A 20,329-nucleotide genomic window follows, 5' to 3' on the forward strand; every position below is an offset into this window, starting at 1 on the left:
GGTTTTAAATCTTCATATGTATATAATAAAGAACATGCACTTAGAATATGAAAGCGGCCTCTACTGGCAAAAATTACAACGCTGGTGTAATTATTTCGTAAGATTATCATTTAAAATTGTTATTAATTTTACATGTGGTACTTGAAAATCTTTTCTACCAATCCTCTTAAGATCATTTTTTTACATGTAGTGGCTGAAATTGGTGAAATATTTTTGTATGCTGAAACTAATTTATAACAATTTTGGATAAACTTTGCATCTTAGAAGGTTATTTATTAGATAAAATAGATTATATTACTCTATTTTTTTTTAAAATGTACTAAAGCTACAATTCATTAGTATATTAACTTAGAGCAAATTTATATTTATCTTCATGCATTTATTTCTTTAAAAAAAGACTTAGCATTGAATATTGACTTTAAAATGAATTTAATTCAATGCCAATAGCATGGATTTTTGCTAGTTATATATAAAAGTGAACAATAAGAAATGGAACCAGTATAGACTTTACATCAAGTAATGAACAAATGATATTTCTAATTCTGATTCAAAAAAAATAATTTCAAAGATTTATTAAAAAAATATAAAATTCATGTTATATCATGACATTTTATGTACCAACCAACTACTGCTTAGTACATATATATATATATATATATATATATTATTTTTTGGGAGATTAATTGTTAGGGGGGCAAATATATATAGATAGATACTCATACACAATTGTTCTATTTCATCTTGTATCCAATGAATTCTTTTGATAGGATTTCTTTTATCAAAATATTACTAATAAATGTATATATATATATATATATATATATATACATACTTTAGAATAAATGTATATACATACACACAATACTTTAGAAGAGCTTCATGTTGAGAATTTATCACCGCGAGATTCAAATGGAATAGGAATCCACGGGTGCAGGATGAGACTGCACAGCCACCGGTGCCCGCGGAGAAAGAGCCATCCTCCACCGTGGTGATGGGCATCGACCCGGAGCCACGAAGAAAGTCAGCCAGGAAGAACAGGGGAAGATGAAGAAAGGAGAATCGGAAGAGGAAGGAGATTCGAAAGAAGCAGAAGAAGAATGCGCAATGGCACGAGAAGAAGAAGAAGAAGAAGAAGAAGCAGAAGCAGCAGCTGCAAGATTGCGCCCTTGATGCTGAAGGAGTTCAGAATCAGGCCCCCACACCTACCACCCCAACCCCAATCTGCCTCCATCATCACGCGCCGCCTACGAATGCCGCACACGCTTGCTGCTGCTGCTCGTGCACCATGCTTGCTGCGAGCGGCAATCTGTTCTAGGGTCGTGGCGTATCCAGTGCAGCAGCAGGCAGTTGGCGTGCGTGTAGTCATGTATGCCAGCTTCTGAGCCGGAGCAGGAAGGGTTTGGAGGCATAATTTGAGGGGTTGCGAAGCGTGTTGCATTTTGAGATATTGTGAGGAATTTGGGTGGAGAGGAGGGGTTGCTGAGATAGATTAGTTGTGGGTTTCCCTCCTCGGCCCTGAGTTTGCATCCATGGAGATCGCCGTGGCGGGGCGGGCTACCCGAGTTAGGCCGCCTCGCCCAGCGCCTGAAACCAACGGGCTTTCTAGCAGCAGCCAAAGTGTGAGCCATAGTGGAAGTAGTGGGTGGGTTGCGGCGTCGCTTATTGAATCTAACGTGTGGAGTACGCCGCCGACGCCATTGATGGACCTCAGTACGCCTGTTCCTCGCACCCGCTCCATTCAGGTTAGGGTCTATGTTGGTGTTGGTTTTGCAAAATACTGGGCTCATATATATATATATATATATATGATCATATATATATATATATAAGGGATCATAAGAAGAAGTTGTGTAGGGATTGTACGTGAAAGTGCAAGAGATGCGTACTGAGAGGTGGTATCCACAGGTTCCACATGTGCGGCAGCTTTGCAACTGGGACTGCGGGTTGGCATGTGTCTTGATGGTGTTGAAATTCTTGGGTATTCAGGGCTGTGATCTCAAATATTTGAGCCAACTGTGTCAAACCACGAGGTATGGCTCTTGAATCTCGAGAACTAATCATTATAATGGACAAGGCATCAGTACAAAGAACTTAAGTCTTGGAGAGATGCGAATAAAATGTTTTTTTTTTTTTTTTTTTTTTTTTTTTTGTAGGCGCAATAACCCTTGCATTCTTGTATGTTTACAGCACAAATTGTTTGGACACGTCAGAATTAGATTGACGACTGAGAGTGACAATCGCATTGATACTTGCTTCCTCGATTGTTTTTTTATTTTTTTATTCTTTTTATTATTTATTATTATTATTATTTTGCCTAATGGGATGTGCAATGGCTCTGCTGGATTCTCCTCAGAAACTCGTGTGTATGTTAGTGGGTAGAAGCTGTTTAATATTCATTTCTGCTATGGTACAGCATATGGACAGTGGACCTAGCTCACTTGTTGCGGCATTTTAAGGTTGATGTGGCGTTTCTAACTGTCACAATCGGAGCCAATCCTAGTTTTGCAGTTGAAACCTTTTACCAAGTAATTTGCCTTACTTTTTTGACATCTCAAAGCACTTCCATAAGGATGCGATGCAAATTCTATTCGCTGTATTTATGTGGGAGGTTAGTATTGTGCTCAAATGAGAGCACTTGTACATTAACTGATTTTGTTTGTGGGCAGTGTGATGTGGTTTTGACATGATAGTGGATGTATCGTGCATCCGTGGATGCAGGGAAATATGGAAGAAGATGGTGAGCGCGTCAATATGCTTTTTGCGAAGGCTCCCCAAGTTGGCATCCGAGTGCAGGTACACAAATTTGTTGATTCTCCTGCATGGCACGTAATGGATGTGTGCAAATTTTTTTGTGCGTCTTCACATTCTGATTTACTACGTTCTCTCTTTGGTGCAGTGGAGATCAATAACCGGTGAAGAACTTTCACTGATGATTTTGTCCGGTGGATTTTTGGCCATTGCTTTAGTTGACAAGCGCAAGCTTAGGTACTTGTCATGGTCGACTTTCCTTATTTGGATTTAAAATTGCTTTAAATAGTATGATAAGAAGCATGTTACGGGCAGTTGAGTTTTTGTAGAAACTATAGCGGTGTTTGATGCACAAGATTGTTGAAGGAATGCGAGGTGATGTACCCATAAATACAACTTGAGTTTATGTGGTTGATTTGGTTCGTGTTTATGCAGTCACCCATGGTTGGACGAGCTTTGCCTTGCTGACTGCTGTGGTCTCAACACAGGATACACCGGTGAGATACTCTTAAGGTATCTTGCGATGCTTTGGTTTATCTCGTAACATCTAGTGGTATCTCACAACAAAACGATTTTTAATGTCAACGTTGATGCTGTAGGTCATTACGTTGTGATATGTGGATATGACATGGATGCGGATGAGTTTGAAATACGAGATCCAGCAAGCGGCAGGTAATTTCCACCCCTTCTCCAGACATTCCATCCTTGATCTTTTCCCGACAACAACGTAGTCAAGCTTTTGATTTGTTTCTGATCGAATTTTCTTTTCTGTACAGCACGAGTGAGCGAATTTCATTGGATGCACTAGATGAAGCTCGCAAAGCCTTTGGCACAGACGAAGATATTCTTTTGGTATATGCATCTATTCTTCTGTCACCTCTTATTTGGTAACGCAAACAAGGAAATGTGTTATTTGTCGCTCCACCAGCTTGGATAAGACCACGAAAATTAGCTTTTTTTTTTTTTTTTTTTTTTTTTTTTTTGAAAGGGGTACAAAATCACATCCTGATTATATAGTGTGTATTTTCTCCTATGCAGATATCACTCAACAAGCCTGAGCGAGATTCTCATGCAGCAGCAGGGAAGCTTTCCGTGAATTGTTCCGAGAAAATCTTGTAGCATTCGTAAAAATCTGGATCTGCAATGTAGAAAGTCTAATAACTCCCAATTCCCTCAATAGAGCTGTATTTCATCCATGTATTTTATTTTTCCTCAAAATAGAGTACGTTTTGAAAGGTCTTTGGTTGTTGGTAATGTACGATTAAACTTAAACCGTAACACAAATGGGCAATTAAAACGAAAGACAACGATTTAGCCGTCACAAAAAAAATATCGCAATCTGGAACTACCAGATATGTCTCTATTCAAAAACTAAAGTAGATACTACCTGAACATGGGTTGCTCCCGTGGCCTAATGGATAAGGCATCTGACTTCTAATCAGGGGATTGTGGGTTCGAGTCCCACCGGGAGTGCGTTTTGTTTTTTAACTCCCACAGGATTGTCCGATGAGGTTTGGTTTCTTCGGCTTGGTCATGTTGGAAAGCTTTGCTCCGTTAACGTTAGTCGTTGTGTTTCGTTTCATTTATTGTATTTAATGTCATGGTTTCTAATTCAAACCAAAATTACAGTGATTCAGATAGGTCATCCAAAAAATTACTACGATTGGCTTTCTGTAACAATTATCATTTAAATGATTTGTTAAAAAAACAATTAAAAATATATTGATTGTATTTTAAACATTCTATAGAAATCATGCAATAAAATAGATAAACTAAGTAATGATCTAATTTTTCATTTTTGCACACATTTGTGTTTTTGGGCAGAATGAGAAAACAAGAAGTTCATCAATTATATTTAGTACGATTGTATTGATTATTTCGGATAACCTCTAATTCTTGTGGCTGCAATGCAATTTACAAAGTTACACTAACTTATTCCGCACACCACAAAAAAGAGTCTTTCTAAAACAAAACCCATAATCTTCTCATTGGAGGAATTATTTGAACACGACCATTCCTTAATCCAAAGGTGTAGGAAAAAATAGGAAAAAACAAAGAAAAAGAAAGGAGAAAAAAAAACCCCATTCTACTTCTCATCAAGAAGGGACTTCAATAAGGAAATACAGATAAGAATTTTCAAATACGTTACGACTACTATTACACAATACATACGATTATACTACCCGATACGCTATACAAAAGCGATTGGTACGAGGCGTTGCCAAGCTGGCGAGCCATCAGTGGGGCTAGGCGCGGAGCTGGACAAGTTTAGAACCCTAGGTGGCAATCCTAGTCAGCAGAGTCACCCGGGGATGCCAAATCCGGCAGCGCAGATGATCGAGCGGCTTCAGCTCTCTCTACTCGCTCGCTAGTACTGTTGCTCGATCTCGCACAGCTCGCCACGGATGCGGAAACTCGGATCCAGGACAAGATGGGGACTCCCACAACAAGACGAAGCTGGAATTCCGCAACCGGGGATCGCAGCCTGGCACTGATTCGGCACCCTGCGATGTTGCTGGCGTCATCTGTGGAGGCTTGCAATAGGGTAAACCTCAGCGCAGAGGGACGGAGAATCGTATAGTAGCTGCTGGAGGTGGTGGGAGTCCGACAATTCGCAGCAGAGCATGCACGAATGGCAGTGGTCTGTGGCAGTGATGGCGCCCTCCGTCTGACAAGCTGGTGGTGAGCGCACATTGCACTATGGAAGCATTACGTTGGGTTGTTCCGCTGGTGTGGGTAACCTTGTACTAGGAGACTGGGATGGGCATATTGTGGGTTCCATCTGAGCGGGACTTGTGGTTTTTGATGCTGCTAGAGATTTGTTTGCACGCCAGCCGTAGGGTTTTTGTCGAGTGTGCAGTGGTGGGAGTTACCCCTTGGGGTAGAATTATTGCGGTAGCTTGCAACAACGGACGGTGAGTTGCTGGAGTTTAGTATCTCGTGGTAGTGATTAGTTGCAAATTGACAATGGGATTCTTTTGAGTGGACAGCAGAGCCTGATCATGGTTTCGGTTGGAGTGGGATGTTCAGCTTCAACGTTCAACTCGCACACTCTTCTGATCTGTCGTGGTTGTGTCCGAATTATGACCCTGTGCTTCTTGTTTCTGTCTGCTTCAGGGGTTTGAGAATCTGAAGTGGTAGTAGAGTTGGTGTGATCGTTTATCTATTATCAGCGGAAATGTGCCAGCAGGGAGCAACAGGAGGATGAAAGCAGTGACTGGTTGAATTGCACTTCTGCATGAAAATTGTCGCTCCATAATTTGGATACATTTTGAATTGGGTTTGACTTCTTGCTGAGAGGTTGCATACAGGTTTTGGGTTTAACACATTGGGAAGAAGGTACTAAGGATGCCGTCTACTTGCAAGACTTTGGCATTGCCATCTCACTTACAGTTGCTCGTAGAAATGCCACTACCATGAGAAATTACAGCTTTCACTTGAAAAAGGTACTGAGTAGAGGTTGTGAAGGACTTTCAACAGAGCTGCATTCCTATGCATGCTTTTGTCATCAGCAAGCAATTTGAAGATCGGAGAAGGGTAGGGAAAAGGCTCCCTGTCTTTGAAACATCATTCACAATGGGTTCTGGAAGCCAACAATCGGGAGTTAAGCATTCCAGGGGAGTGCGGGGTTTATTGTTAATGGTGATGGTGTTTGTCACCATCACCCAAAGCTTAATGCATGTTCAGGCTATTACTCATCCTGGAGATATTGAAGTTCTGAAAGAGGTAAGATCCACTCCATGCGACATCCTGTGAAATTCATCCGATCATTCAAGCTGAAAGATTTGAAGTTTGTATCTTAGTTCCTTCTTGAGAGGACACGAACATTGAGAAGAGTGAAGTACCTGATGCTACAAGCGCAGTTTTGCATCTCCGCAGCATCCATCACTACGTGGATATAGTGCAATGTAAGACACATGAGTTATATGGATACTGAAACCGTGTTTGTTTTGATCAGGTGAAGATGGCGCTGAATGCATCCTCCATTATGAACGCCTCATGCATGGGCTCATGGGACTTTGCTTTTGATCCCTGCGAAGCTCGGGCAAGTGCCCATTTTACCTGCGGGATAGATTGTAGCCTACCCGTGTCCGGCGTTTCTCGCATCATAGGGATTCGTCTCGAAACTGGCGCTGGGTACACGGGCCTCCTCTCACCTGCTGTGGGCAACCTCACTGCTCTTCAACGGCTCATAGTCTCTGGAAACAACCTCCACGGTCCCATTCCCGACACTTTAGGCAATTGCATGGAGTTGTTTCAACTGGACCTTTCAAAGAACGCGTTCAGTGGGCAATTGCCAGCATCTTTAGGCCTCCTTTCCACTCTCTCTTTCTTCTCGGTTGCCAATAACTACTTGGAAGGGCCCATCCCAGATTCTTTCAACCAGATGAAGAATTTGACCTACATGTACTTGGACAACAATCGTCTGATGGGAAGCATCCCATCTCTTGCAGGGATGTCCACTCTCTCCTTCCTTGACGCAAGCAACAACAACCTTACCGGCTCCTTGCCTTCCGTTCCCCCTCAACTCTCTTTGCTCTCATTGCGCAAAAATCAATTGACTGGCCCCCTTCCCCTAAGCTTGAAGAATTTAACCTTTCTTCAGGTCCTAGATGTGCGGGAGAATAAGCTCAACGGTTCTGTATTCTCGTTCCTCTTCAGCATGCCGAATTTGCAACAGATGAACTTATCTTACAACCAGTTCACGGATGTGGAGCCTTACAATATGTCGACGGGGGAGAAAAGTGAGCTTTTGTCCATGGATTTGAGCTTCAACGAGATTGGGGGAACGTTACCCGAGTTTCTAGCGGAGATGCAGAAGCTCATGGTTCTTGCTCTGCGGTCAAACCTGTTCACGGGGTCCATTCCTTACTCCTATGCGCTCAAAGTGGCGGACCCACCCAATGGAACGGTTCGATTGGGGCAGCTGTACATGGACGACAATTATCTGACTGGGAGTATTCCGTCTCCTCTTCTGAATCTGACCTTACCTGATTTCCGTGCTAATTTTGTGAGGAACTGCCTAGAAAGTTGCCCGGACACTCTCTCTTTCTGCCAAGGGGCCACTCAAAAGACTCCAGCGGAATGTAATGTACCGATTGTGTTGCCAGGCTGATCATTCGAATCCACTCGTTCCGTTTCTGTTTTCAACACCCAAGAACTGGGGCGAGTATGATTTTGTTTATTTATTTATTTTTTTTGTCTTGTAGAGGATTACATTTGAACAGACAGGCTGCAGATGGTGCGTGTGTATATAGGTTAGTAAGGCAGACAGTGGAATATTAGATGTTGGTGACGCATACAATACCAGTATTCCACATTTGTGCACAGTTTTCAAATCGCACCACATTGAGATTGGCTTTGTACGCAGATTTATCTTTACAGATACCTCGAGATTGTATGCGATAGCATGTACATCTAAGTCGTGATATTGCAAGGCGGTGCTTGTGAAACTCTACTGGTAAAGTGGAGCTATCTTCTGTCCAAAGATCTGGCATGGATCTAGACTTGCTCTGAGTATCATGCAAATTTCACTAGCAGGGCAGTCCTAACAGTAACTTATGTGGACTCCAATGGAAAGCAAAATGTGCCCGGCCCTTGTGTAGCAGCATATTCTGTCATTCTATAATCCTAATATTCTGGCCTACTTGTCTTGATTCATATTCAACATCTCGAGTGTAATTAGAGTCATGGGTTGTGGGTACTATAGGAGGTGTCAAGGAGGAGAATGGGTGAGTGAATGACAAAGAATTGAGAAGTCAATGAGAGTGCCAACATAAAAATCAATAAAGAATATAATTTGTTAAGAGATATTAGCAAAATTGAGCATAATTTTTGGAGAATTTTAATTGAGGACATCAAGATTGGGTCCAAAAGAAAGGATCTTCTTATTTATAAGTTAGCAAAATTAATATTAAAAGGCATCAATATTAAAGTGATTAGTTTCCTTTCAAAGGTAATGTTTTATTTTGAAATATTACATTGTATGTTTATTTGAGCTACATATATTATCCTAGGATTACTTTTATCATTTTTGAACTATATATTTTTGAACATATATTTTCTAAATTTAAGAGTTCAAGAATTGGATGAATATTTGATTTAAATACTTTTCTTTAATTTATGATTTAGAAACTATTTCTTTGTAATCAATTATCTCTGTTTTAATAAAAAGATTGTTAAAGGATTTTAATAAGTCTTTGATTCATGATTTAACTACTAGTTTATATAGCATTTATGCTAATATTTTCTCTCTCGTTTTCTTTTTATAATGTCTAGAATTAAAATATTTTCATAATGACACCAGGATTATGCGCACAAATTTAGTCAAGAAAAGATGCTAAATTTGAATTTCTATAAATCGCACCTGGTATCGTCCTTGTGCTCTATATGTACAATATCATTAACCAGTACCAGCTGCTCAATAAAGCCAACGTACATGCTTGCTTCTTGGTGATTTAACAACCTGCATCCGAGTCAATGCAAAAGCAACCCCCAAGGAACAATGAAGATCTATGGTTTTGGAAAAGGGGTCAGTAACATCAAAAATGGAATCGAGAGTTAACCTTGCAACCCCCTCGAGGTTAATAATAATGATAATAGTAATAAAATCAGAAACCAGAACTTTAGGGCTAAGACACAAAAGCCTAAAACCCTGGGAGGATTTCACTTCAATCGCTGATTGACTGCCAAGCAGCTAACGACTTCGAAGATTCAAAGACGATAATCCCTCGATCTCCTTCACCAGAAGCTCTTTCTCCTCATCAAACTGCTCATCTTCTTTGTCAATATGGAAATTGTCCAGAAACCTCAGCAGCTTCTCACGGTTCTTGGCGAGTATACTGACGATCTGAGGCGGTTTCTGTGGATTTGCAACGAAAACTTTGAATACGTGGAACGCAGATGCCTGGATGTTTTTGCTAGGATCTGTTATCAATGTCATCATCACTCGCAGGTTTCGAACATCAGAAATGTATAGCATCATAATTGCGGAGTTTGAGCGCTCCAACAAAATGTCGCTGAGAAGCTTTAAAGATTGCCGCCTCGTAACATAATTCGTAGACCGAAGCAATTTGTCGAAGTTGGCGAAGAAAGAAGCGTAGCGAGAGGACAAATATGCCACCACCACTGGATTATGTCTGGTAAGGAGCTCCTTGAATGTAGCGAAGGCGTCTGATGCGACATCGAAGTTAGGAGTCTCCACAAACTTGAAAAACATCTCGAAGCTCACAGACTCCAGCATGTATTTCGCCAGGGTCACATACCTGGCGCACTCCCGCAGCATAGTACCACAATTCAGAGCAACTTCTTTGTTTTCGTAGCACAAAACTAGGTAGTCCAGGAGCTCGGTGTGACTTTCCAGATACTCAAGTCCGCATTGTGTAGCACCGACTTTCTGCCTCAACACTGCACCCCAAATGTGTACGCAATCCTTGCGCGCTTCCCAATCCATTGTCGGAATCTTCTGCACAATGAGCTCTAGGACATCAATCTTGCATATCTCCTGAATGACCTCGGCAACAACCTCAGCATTGGGCTCCGTATCGCTATCCCCCAAAAGCAGATCCTTCATCGCCTTGAGATTCTTGTCCACCTCCTCCATCGATTTCTCCAGGAGTCGTGTGTCGCCCATTGTCTTCGTGTCAAGTGACGACAACGATTCTTTCACCTGCCGCACTAGCTCGGCGGGTGTCTTGGGCTTCAACTGTTTGAAGAAAGAAAACGACATAGCTGAAGAATTGTACTAACTAACTGAAAGAAGTGCTAATCCCGCAATTTATAGAACATAACGGCTCCACCGTTGCTCTCGTGAGAGAACACGGCGACCTCAACCACACCGAGGATTTCAACCCTTAAGAGCTCTTTCCAAGACAACGAAACTCCCATTCCCATACCTAGAAACAGAGCTACACTATCATACTCAAACGAACAACGGAAGCACAAGATGTCCCACTTCCAGAACTTTCGCAATCCCAGAAACCAAATAACATTCGGAATTCTAACATCACAACGAAACACACAAAAGCAATCAAAACCACCTGATCAAGCATGCGCCGACTTTAGCATCGATCCAAGGATCAGCAAAAATGAACTCAACAACTTCCAGAATGCTGCACAATCGGACAGGCAACACTCACACAACTTTATGAGCGGAGGACACATCCAACTTTTGGCAATCCGATGAATAGAACCCCGTTCGTCAGAACCCAACTATCGAACGACCCATACACATCATGAGAATCTCGAAAACAAGGAAACGAAGGAACGTCGTGTCTGAGGCCCGCATCCGAAAGAAGGCGCGACGCCTTCCTTGGAAACGGATGAACAGACACTGCGAAATGCCGTCGTCGAAGGTCATTGCGTGTGTGCCCGAGGTTTGACGTCTCCCATCCAATAGAAACTTTGATGTTGTTCCATTTCCACTTAGCCTTTGTTGTCGTCACCCAGCTTTCCCTTGACCCTTCACTTCAGTTATTTAAATATAGATCTCCAGATGTATTGTAGTTGTCTGCGCATCCTGCTCGCTCACTTAAGATTTATCTGTTCATATATTTCCACCAGTCTGTAAACTGTTGGCTAATTGACTTCTCGGTCTGCATAAAGTCTGAGAACTATGCTTCTACGGTAAGTTCCAAAGAATTCTGACCCTTTTTCTGTTCCTGAAGTTTACCGGTTTTCTCGAAGTATCTTATAGCGTTGCCGCAGCACCGAATTATTTGTATGAACTTCTTGCCTCTTATCGCTCGTGTAATTACGGTTTTTTATGTGAAGATTTGAGTTGGGGGCTCACGAAGAGCGAAGCGAAGGCCGCTCACTCAATTCAGTCGCAGCACACTGGGATCAATTTCGATCTCTCGCGACGAGTTTGGTGCGGTGGGTAACCTAGACTTACTAGCTTGCAGAATAGCAGTCTTTTGTAACGACCATGCCCGATCGAAGTCGTAAGATGGCCGGCACTGACACCGACACGTTGACGGTGCCATCCGGCGAGGGATTGAGCGCGGGTGCTAGTTCGAGTGCGGTGACCAAGCGGGCTAAGCGGTTTGAGATCAAGAAGTGGAATGCGGTTGCACTTTGGGCTTGGGGTAAGTGATTTGTTTCTTGTCGCCAGTATTGCGTGCTTTTTGTAAATTGGTTCTGGGATAGCCAAAGTTTTTAGTGAGGAGAGGGAACAAGGATTTCGATGAGTTTGGGTCGTGGTCACAATTTGGAATGTCGGTAGAAATAGGTACGTCTGGCTGCGTTGGATTTCTAGGGACTAGAAGTGACGTGTGGTCGACTGGATGGTGTTGTTCGTTTTGTTTGCAGATATCGTCGTGGATAATTGCGCTATTTGCCGTAATCACATCATGGACCTATGTAAGTTTTTTGCACTCAAATTGCCATGATTTTCCCTCCGGTGCACTTGAGTTTTCCTGCATCTCAATAGCTTAGTGTTTTATTTGATAAATAAAATTATTTTGTTTGTAGATAGGATCCTGGATTTCTTTGTTACAATCGTCTGTTTCGGCCGTTCTAATGGTCTGGCCACTTATTTTGCAGGTATTGAGTGCCAAGCAAACCAAGCAAGTGCCACCAGTGAGGAATGCACTGTAGCGTGGGGTATGCATCTCTTTTCTTACTGAATGTACTGTCAGTGGAGTGCTTTTCTGGCATGTTTCCAGAGAGTCAATCGAATGTTTTTTTGTGTTATTCCTTACATCCTATGCGACTCATAATCTGTGTAATTGGCAGGCGTTTGCAATCATGCATTCCATTTCCATTGTATTAGCAGGTGGCTAAAGACCAGACAAGTTTGCCCTCTGGGTAAGCTACTAAACCTTGTAATGCTGTGATTTGTACCTGGCCTTGATCAACAGTTTGTGCCTGTTTTGTTACGGACTCTGATTCAAGTGATCATGTTATTGATATTCGCCCTGGCGACCTCGTTGTATGCAGACAACAGTGAATGGGAGTTCCAGAAGTATGGACGTTGAAGCCTGGACCTTGTGTACATTCTCGTGAATAATGAAAACGATGACACCCTCAAGTTTTCAGAATTTCCGAACTTCTGTGTCACAAGCGTGATTTGGTCCTAATTTGGGACCGTTCAATTTCAGATCTGTCACTAGCAGGAGGTGACTGGTATATACTAGGCAAAGAAAGATTCTTTTCTCTGTGTTCATAAATGTTGAGGATAAACACAAATTAAATTCCATCCATGCTCTGTATCGACCCAGAACTGAGTAGTACAAAATTGAATCCCTGTCTAGCATCCATGCCCGACAGAGGACTTCTATTGAGACTTCATCACAGGAAAAGCGATGACATCCCGAATGCTTGCACTGTCTGTCAAAAGCATCACCAGGCGGTCGATTCCGATTCCCTGCACAACACCCAAACAATACCACAGTACTAGTTCAGATGAAAGACTCATTTTGTATTTGGTGATTTACCGTTGGATCTGACAGCACCCAATCTTCCAACAGAAAGTTCCACAGTCCTGAGGCAAATATCTCATTTTCGACGGTCAATCAAAATTTGATACAAGTGCATGGCCTAGTGTTTATAACCAGACTCCACTTGTCCGGTTGCTTACCACTTCCGTCTCCTAAGAATTTAAAGCTGGTCCAGACTCCGGCTGGTTAGTTAAGCACTAAATTAACCAGTTAACACGTCCCCAATCAACGAACCACAACAGGAATATAAGTAATGCAGAAGATGCACCGAACTGTGTAAACTTATATTGGAAATATGCTCACCATTCCAGCAGTCGGAGGCATTCCGTATTCCAACGCAGTTACGAAGTCCTCGTCCATGCCAACCTCATACGCGTCATTTATAGCGCTCGTAAGTGCAGTGTCGCCCTTAGCCTTTGCAGCCTCAGCAGCAGCGGCCATTGCAGCATTGTGCGTTCGCACTTGTGCTTCGAATCGCGACCTCTGCACAATCGGAAAAATATCATACGATTAAGTGCCAGATCACATTTCCTGCGACAAAAGATTCTAAAACATACACGTAAAGCAGTCAGGATTCGTTTTTAAAACCACTTCAATACATCGTTATTAAGCGTACCTGCTCAATGGGATCCGTCAACTCTGAAAACGCATTAGCCATTTCCCGACCATATACAAAAAGCTCAAACCTTTCAACAAGCCCAGGTTTACTGCACAACCCAGATGTACCACATAATTCACCGTCAGATGCGAAAGCAGGCAAACCTATTCCGTCATCCCTGCTTTCAAAGTATTTGAAATTCAACGTGATTGAATGATAATCCGCACCATTTAAACCTATAGAGCCTAGTTTGGGCCACACCTGATATGCATACCTTCTATGTGGTTTAGCCAGCGGTGAAATTTCTACGGGATGGTCCATCACAAACGTTGGCTGTATTAAAGTCTTTTCCACTACCATCTCAAACACCTGCGTAAGGGACGTTACCAAGGGGTCAGTTGAAAACAAAACAGATACAACAAAAAGCGCAGGAGATCAGATTAGGACGGTCTCAACAAGAAGTCACATCTTTTTCTATGTTTCTATTTGCCAGTGGAAAATTCTGAGACAGAAAACGCTGTTGTGTCCGAACCTTCACTCTACTACTCAACATATTTGCAGGTTTTCATTTACATCCTACTTCCTTCTATTAGAAACTTGAAATTACGAAGTGCAAGTACCACTGAGTGGGACAAAAGAGCGACATGAGAATGTTCCAGATAGGCAGCTATTACCTCATTGACGAGATGGCCTATTGAAGGGGCCTTTAAGATGGTCCCAGTGTCATGCCTCTCAATGTGACCTGCAAAGAAACTCACGGCTGCATTTTTTGCTGCCTCTATGTCATCACCAAAGCTAGCGAAGTTAATGCCAGTGACCTCCTCTACCAGTGAATGCATACTTGCCCGCTTCCATGGCCTTTGCAGAGAAATTTCTGTGCCCTGCACTGACCAATTACAGATGTCTTAGGATGAAGGATAGCTAGGGTTCTGGCTACCTACAATAGTCGTCTAAGAACAACTACTATGAAAATTTTCCTCTGAATGATTTGCGGTTAACTCCGCGATTCTAGGCTGTAAAGAAAAAGCTTGAATTCTTAATTTTTTTCAACGAGCATAGGCAGGACAGAAGAGACTACTTCCAATTCTTTACTTCTAAAGATGCTATTCTAAAAGGCTCGGTGTAAAAGTCAACATAGTTCAGTTGTAATCCTCGCAGCATCAAGGATCTCCACCACCTCATAAAAAGCTTGATGACAAATCTCCTGTAGTAAAGACGATAAAATAAACTAAATTGAACATATAATAAAGCAAACCTGGTAAGTAAGGGAAAGGCTGCCATTGACTGTTAGTGCGCATTTTTCAACGATCTCCTCAGCAAGGTTCATCATGTCATCATAGTCGGCATACGCTTGATATAGCTGCAAGTAATAGAAACGTTGGATGAAACATATACGTTTCCAAGTTTGTAAAAACACTTCTAAGATATCGAATCTTCTTATAAAATTTCATATATATATATCACCATTACAGTTGTAATTCCACAGCTAGTACCGAACTTGAGTTATAAAAGCCAGAGAAGGTATCCCAAATAATTTTGACCCTTGAGTACCTCAATAGATGTGAACTCGGGATTGTGACGTGTTGAAATGCCCTCGTTTCGGAAAATTCGGCCAATTTCATACACCCTCTCAAAACCTCCCACCTGCAGGGTACCGCATGTACATCAAACTACAAACTTTTCCAGCTCTCTATCGACATGCCCTTAGCAATGATAGCGAAAAAAATTTAGAGTTCATATTTCTTAATAAAATATAGACGGTCATCGTAACAACAAGCCCCTTAATCAGTCACATAGGGTTATTATATGATTAATCTGGAAGCCGGAGGTGAAACCAACAGTTGACCCTGGATTGCTAAATATGTATCCACCAGTAGCGTCTACAGGAATCCATACACTTTTCGCAACTTACCACCATGCGCTTTAGATGAAGTTCGGTGGCTATGCGGAGATACATATCCTGTCCTAAAGCATTGTGATGAGTCACAAAAGGCCTTGCATCAGCTCCACCAGCTTCTCCCTGTTTATATCCCATGCAAACCCATAACTCCAATTCGGTAAAGCCGATTCGGTGCTCTTCTTAAATCCTAATAACATAGATCATATTTGAAGGATCGAAAATAGATGAAAGTAGAAGAAGGGGTTTGAGTATCGAGTAAGCCTCCACTTTGCGCACATGAAGGTTGGGCATGATGTGCATATACGTGATTTCATCAAACAATGCATTTCGCTCTGAACTAACACACACTTGAATAGACACGCTTTCCTAATTGGCATAGAAACAACCAGATGATTCCAGAGCTGATGAAGATGATGGATAAGTTGCCTATCTGGCTCTGCTCTACGATTTGCTACTATGGAAAAGAATGACATAATATAACAAGCTAAAAGCATGAAATTGTCAAATACTATGTTCAGGTGCATGTTTTTGAAGTAAATACCTGAAGAACTGGAGTTTCGATTTCCAGGTATCCGAGACTTTCCATGTGTCTTCGTATCTCTGAGATGATCTATCCTCACGCAAACCATATCAAGCCACAGACAGTTTAATCAAAATACTCTTTTGCGAGAATTGAGCAAAATATTTAACTAAATTGATAATGACGAAAACTCTTGTCAATATGGAAATTCTCCTTAACGAGAGCATGACACCAACAGAGAGTTGCTCAAAACTGATTTGACTTGGTTTCATGATCTGAAAAGCAGGGGACTACCATGATACATGCTGTGTAAGCCAACAATGCTCCAAATTATGGAGTTATAGAATGCGATGACAAAGTAAAAGTTCATTGTCCTGACCTTAGCCCGATCACGGAATACAGTGGCAACATCTGGATTCATAATCATGTCCACATACCTGCCACTCACACCGACACGTCAATAAAGAAAAAGAAAAAAAAAAAAAAAAATCACGTACTTTAAACGGACAAAAAGCCCATTTCGAATCAAGTGCGATGACTGATACGTGCGAGTCAAGTGAAGAACCTACCGCTGGCGATACCGCTTCTCAACATCAGTAAGTCCGTGCCATTTGTCGGGTAGAGGGAGTAAAGACTTGGTGAGGATAGAAAGCTCTCCAACAAGCACAGACAGCTCTCCTGAAAAATAAAGAACACTAGTTGCTTAAAGATTTTACCACTAATACACTATCACATGAGTTACCCTAAAGAACCAACTGGACCCACATTAACTACAAAAATAGCCCACCAAAACTGCTAACCTTTCTCCGTCCTCTTCATTGTGCCCTTGGCACCAATGAAGTCACCAATATCCATTAAAGTCTTCAATTGGTCAAAGGCTTCGTCGGTTAGTTTCGCTTTCTCACAATACAACTGCCAATATCATCCAGTCCAGAGCCGGGATTAAGTTAGCCATGATCGAATAGTTATGTACATAAGCATAATGACATCCATATCCGTATCAGAAAAAATACGATCTCTACTTTATCTTGTAGTATCTGCAGATAATAATGGCGTCAAACCTGAATGTCTCCTGAATCATCTCGCATCGTGAGGAAGGCAAGCTTTCCAAACACTCGCCGAGCAATGATGCGACCTGCTACGGCCACATGGTCCTTCTCTTCGTTAGCTTCTGTTGCACTGGGTAAGTCCACATACTGTTTTTGGAGCTCAGCAGCTGTGTGCGTCCTGTCCCATGTATAGCCATACGGTTCAAATCCTCCCGCCCTAAGATCTTCAACCTAAAACAGCCCAAAGAAGGGATACACATGGCAACACGTGAGATGAAACTTAAATAAGAACCTCCACGCGATTCATTCTGTTACCATGGACAAGTAGGGATCGACCGAAATCATAGAACTATCGCCGGATTTGAATATGATCGATGACTAATGTGTCCCACAAACGGAAAGAACTTTTCTAGCCAAAAGCACATTACAGACGCAAAAACCCCACCGAAATGCTCAGCAATGTGAAATTAAAGAGCAGCGCTCAATCCATTTATCCAATGCTCACGTGAAAGCAAAAGATGATGCACCTTCTTCAAGCGGAGAGTGCGAATGTCCTCCCTGGAAGATGTGCTATCTACTTCAGCGCTTTTCTTCCTCCTGCCCCCTTCTGAGACCCTTGGGTTCCTTGAGTTCTTAGACTCCGGTTTCTCAGACGTTTGTGGCGCTGAGGATGAAGCATTGCACCTGCAGTCATACCCAGAAGAAGAATTAACAACCCACCTCCACCTTCTACAGTATACTATACAATTGCAGGTGAAAATTCTCAACACCGCCCACAGGAACCATCCAGGTCACCTGGCCATAAGTGATTTAAACCAAACACATTACTCGTCACGGAATTGACCATGGAAACAGAATGAATCAGTCATGATTACACTCAGAGGTTTCACACACAACCACAATTCTCTCAAATGTCGGCACCCACAAGGATTCACGACAACCACCAGAAACCCAATTACGCCAAACACGAATTCCACAAAAAGCTAAAACCCACGCGAGATTCAATGCGCCTCTCATTCAACAAAAAACCAACCAAGATTCATCGATCAAAACCCTGCAGAAACCTCTACATGAACATCATTGGGATGGTTAATATAATAGTAGCTTCATTGCTCACCTAATAGAGTGCAACAAGCTTCTCTCGCATCGCCTGAAGCCAGGAAACCTAGCAACATGGCTCACTCTAGCCAACATGGCCAGCGGCGACTTCACACTCTTGTGAGAAAAGAAAAGATTGGGGGGTTGAAGGAAGTGCGCGGCAGTTGAAAGAAAAGATAAAGAAGGAGATGACAAGCATGCAGATGATTTTGCGAAACAAATGTGGCGCCCCAGCGCCATCGCTCGCGGATTGCTTGCAAAGGAAGGAGCACTTGGAGCTCGCAGCGCGTGAGCCTTCTTCCTCCAGCGAGACAAGACAGGCAAGAGTGGGCCGGGTGAGGTTTCCTTGGTATTTCCATTCACCCGGCCCACTTTATAGCGAGGCTTTTGTTTTAAAGGGGATTCATGTAGAGCTGATTAAACCCCGTCCCCCATCTTTTTGTTAAAATTGAAGGTAGTTTGATTGGGAGGAGGTGGACTCACATATGCCTTGCATTCTTGGCAATAGTGACCTTGACATTTGTATTGATAAATTTAGGTGTGTGTATGATATTTTGGTTGATAGATTAAATTTAAATAAAACCTACAGCCAATGCTAAATTAACAAATTTATCAATACAAATATATTTAAACTTGTTATGGTCATTTTGGTGTGAGGAAATGCCCCCTCTTAGGTGGTATTTGTGGATGCATGGGAAGTGAAGAGTTTCCCAAACCAATGAATTTCGTATTTTTATCTTTGTATGTGTGTGTTTTTTTAAAAGCTTCATTTCCACATGAATTCTTGTCATGGTTGATGCATAAAAATTGATTTTAGGATTGATCATTGGTAATCATTGTTAGGATTATTTTGCTCAAAATTTCCAAGTCTATTAAAATATATTTATTTTAGCAATAATATTCATGATATGCAACATCATACAATTAAATATAATATAAAATATTAAGTCCTAAATAATGACCTTAATATTTCTACATGACAAGCAAAAGATATAAATGTTTTTATTCAATGCAATTATGTCCAACATCAAAGTTATTTACATATGTACAACTATGTGATACAACCAAAGACAAGACTGTAATCAAAATTTCATTTACATAATGTTCCTAAAGCTTTAGAATATCCTATAACCAATGGATTGAGTAAACTTTTCCAAAGTTTATCAAAGGTCTACTTTTAGTAGAAAAAGGATACCAAGGTAGACATTAGAAAATAATCTCTTGTGTTCAAAACTGTAATTCAAACCCTAAAGTTTAATTTCAAAGTTTCAAAGCATAAGTTACTACAAAAAGCAGCAAGCAAATTCACAATACAATCAACTTAGATAAGATACGAGACATATATTAGGTGAAGATATTTAGACTAAGCATAAAAATCAATTATAAACCCTAGTTTTATATTAGGAAAACCTGATGAACATCCAAATGAAGAAGATTAATTGAAAAAAATAAATTAACAAAGAGCTTTTCTTGTTGACTCATATGCCAGACAGCAATCTGCATTTGCAAGAACACTTCATGTCATTGTTGGATCAAACCCTAAATAGAGTCCTTTCACTCCTTTGGCAGCAAAAGTCTTTCTAAGCGGAGCATTGGTGCCTTTGTACTTGGGGGTTCTAATTATTGTCTACTTGAATGATACTCTTGATAACGTCCATTGGGTAGACAGATATTCAGAACATAGAAATATATATATATATATATATATATCTTTTATTCATCTCATATATATATATATATATATATTTATTCATGAAACCTGCATAAATATTTTTTTTAAAATTAAATATATGCAAGTTTATATCATTGGATATTGATATCAAGGAAATCATCAAAAATTAATAATCCGTATTTTTTTGTTATTTTATTTATTTACACTTTGTATTCAATGTATAAAGAAGCAATAAATATAAACATTGTTTTTAAAATACTTAAAAAGTACTAAAATTGCTCTCAATGAATTTTGTAATTTTTTTT

The 20,329-nt window shown here is 41.1% G+C and overlaps 5 protein-coding genes and 1 non-coding gene across 9 annotated transcripts; 4 read left to right on the top strand and 2 right to left on the bottom strand.

Moving 5' to 3' along the window:
* The first annotated feature begins 1,034 nt into the window (after positions 1-1,034).
* LOC112295786 (guanylyl cyclase 1) lies at positions 1,035-3,987 on the top strand. The gene is made up of 9 exons (XM_024547732.3): positions 1,035-1,742; positions 1,906-2,030; positions 2,414-2,525; positions 2,719-2,793; positions 2,897-2,985; positions 3,184-3,245; positions 3,348-3,420; positions 3,525-3,600; positions 3,787-3,987. Exons 1-9 carry the CDS (start codon positions 1,530-1,532, stop codon positions 3,865-3,867), a joined length of 906 nt encoding a protein of 301 aa, XP_024403500.1. The 5' UTR covers positions 1,035-1,529; the 3' UTR covers positions 3,868-3,987.
* Positions 3,988-4,148: 161 nt separating this feature from the next.
* Positions 4,149-4,221, top strand: TRNAR-UCU (transfer RNA arginine (anticodon UCU)). The gene has a single exon. It is a non-coding gene; the product is annotated as a tRNA-Arg (tRNA).
* Positions 4,222-5,197: 976 nt separating this feature from the next.
* LOC112295782 (uncharacterized) lies at positions 5,198-8,409 on the top strand. 2 transcript variants are annotated; one of them, XM_090244849.1, is made up of 4 exons: positions 5,320-5,430; positions 5,564-5,663; positions 5,866-6,474; positions 6,707-8,409. In XM_090244849.1, exons 3-4 carry the CDS (start codon positions 6,241-6,243, stop codon positions 7,862-7,864), a joined length of 1,392 nt encoding a protein of 463 aa, XP_090100975.1. In that variant the 5' UTR covers positions 5,320-5,430; positions 5,564-5,663; positions 5,866-6,240; the 3' UTR covers positions 7,865-8,409. The 2 variants fall into 2 exon arrangements, with proteins under 2 accessions (XP_024403495.1, XP_090100975.1); XM_024547727.3 differs by lacking the exon at positions 5,564-5,663 and having other exon boundaries at positions 5,198-5,430.
* A 675-nt stretch (positions 8,410-9,084) lies between these two features.
* Positions 9,085-11,136, bottom strand: LOC112295783 (uncharacterized). 2 transcript variants are annotated; one of them, XM_073540922.2, is made up of 2 exons: positions 10,887-11,011; positions 9,085-10,453 (listed from the first exon to the last, which is right to left on the bottom strand). In XM_073540922.2, the coding sequence occupies exon 2, from the start codon at positions 10,379-10,381 to the stop codon at positions 9,446-9,448; it is 936 nt and encodes a 311-aa protein (XP_073397023.1). In that variant the 5' UTR covers positions 10,382-10,453; positions 10,887-11,011; the 3' UTR covers positions 9,085-9,445. The 2 variants fall into 2 exon arrangements, with proteins under 2 accessions (XP_073397023.1, XP_073397022.1); XM_073540921.2 differs by having other exon boundaries at positions 9,085-11,136.
* Position 11,137: 1 nt separating this feature from the next.
* Positions 11,138-13,049, top strand: LOC112295784 (RING-box protein 1a). The gene is made up of 6 exons (XM_024547730.2): positions 11,138-11,373; positions 11,521-11,834; positions 12,058-12,108; positions 12,292-12,351; positions 12,484-12,555; positions 12,688-13,049. Exons 2-6 carry the CDS (start codon positions 11,675-11,677, stop codon positions 12,723-12,725), a joined length of 381 nt encoding a protein of 126 aa, XP_024403498.1. The 5' UTR covers positions 11,138-11,373; positions 11,521-11,674; the 3' UTR covers positions 12,726-13,049.
* LOC112295780 (uncharacterized) lies at positions 12,755-18,610 on the bottom strand. Of its 2 annotated transcripts, none has more exons than XM_024547725.3 (15): positions 18,372-18,610; positions 17,782-17,938; positions 17,267-17,485; positions 17,006-17,117; positions 16,775-16,883; positions 16,585-16,642; positions 16,227-16,295; positions 15,698-15,805; positions 15,337-15,429; positions 15,041-15,145; positions 14,460-14,666; positions 14,060-14,154; positions 13,804-13,894; positions 13,491-13,670; positions 12,755-13,114 (listed from the first exon to the last, which is right to left on the bottom strand). In XM_024547725.3, exons 1-15 carry the CDS (start codon positions 18,590-18,592, stop codon positions 13,025-13,027), a joined length of 1,914 nt encoding a protein of 637 aa, XP_024403493.1. In that variant the 5' UTR covers positions 18,593-18,610; the 3' UTR covers positions 12,755-13,024. The 2 variants fall into 2 exon arrangements, 1 of the variants encoding a protein (XP_024403493.1); XR_016498726.1 differs by having other exon boundaries at positions 12,879-13,114; positions 14,047-14,154.
* Positions 18,611-20,329: the final 1,719 nt, after the last annotated feature.

Source organism: Physcomitrium patens, chromosome 19, assembly GCF_059467195.1.
Source record: "Physcomitrium patens ecotype Gransden chromosome 19, ASM5946719v1, whole genome shotgun sequence".
NCBI lineage: Eukaryota > Viridiplantae > Streptophyta > Bryopsida > Funariales > Funariaceae > Physcomitrium > Physcomitrium patens.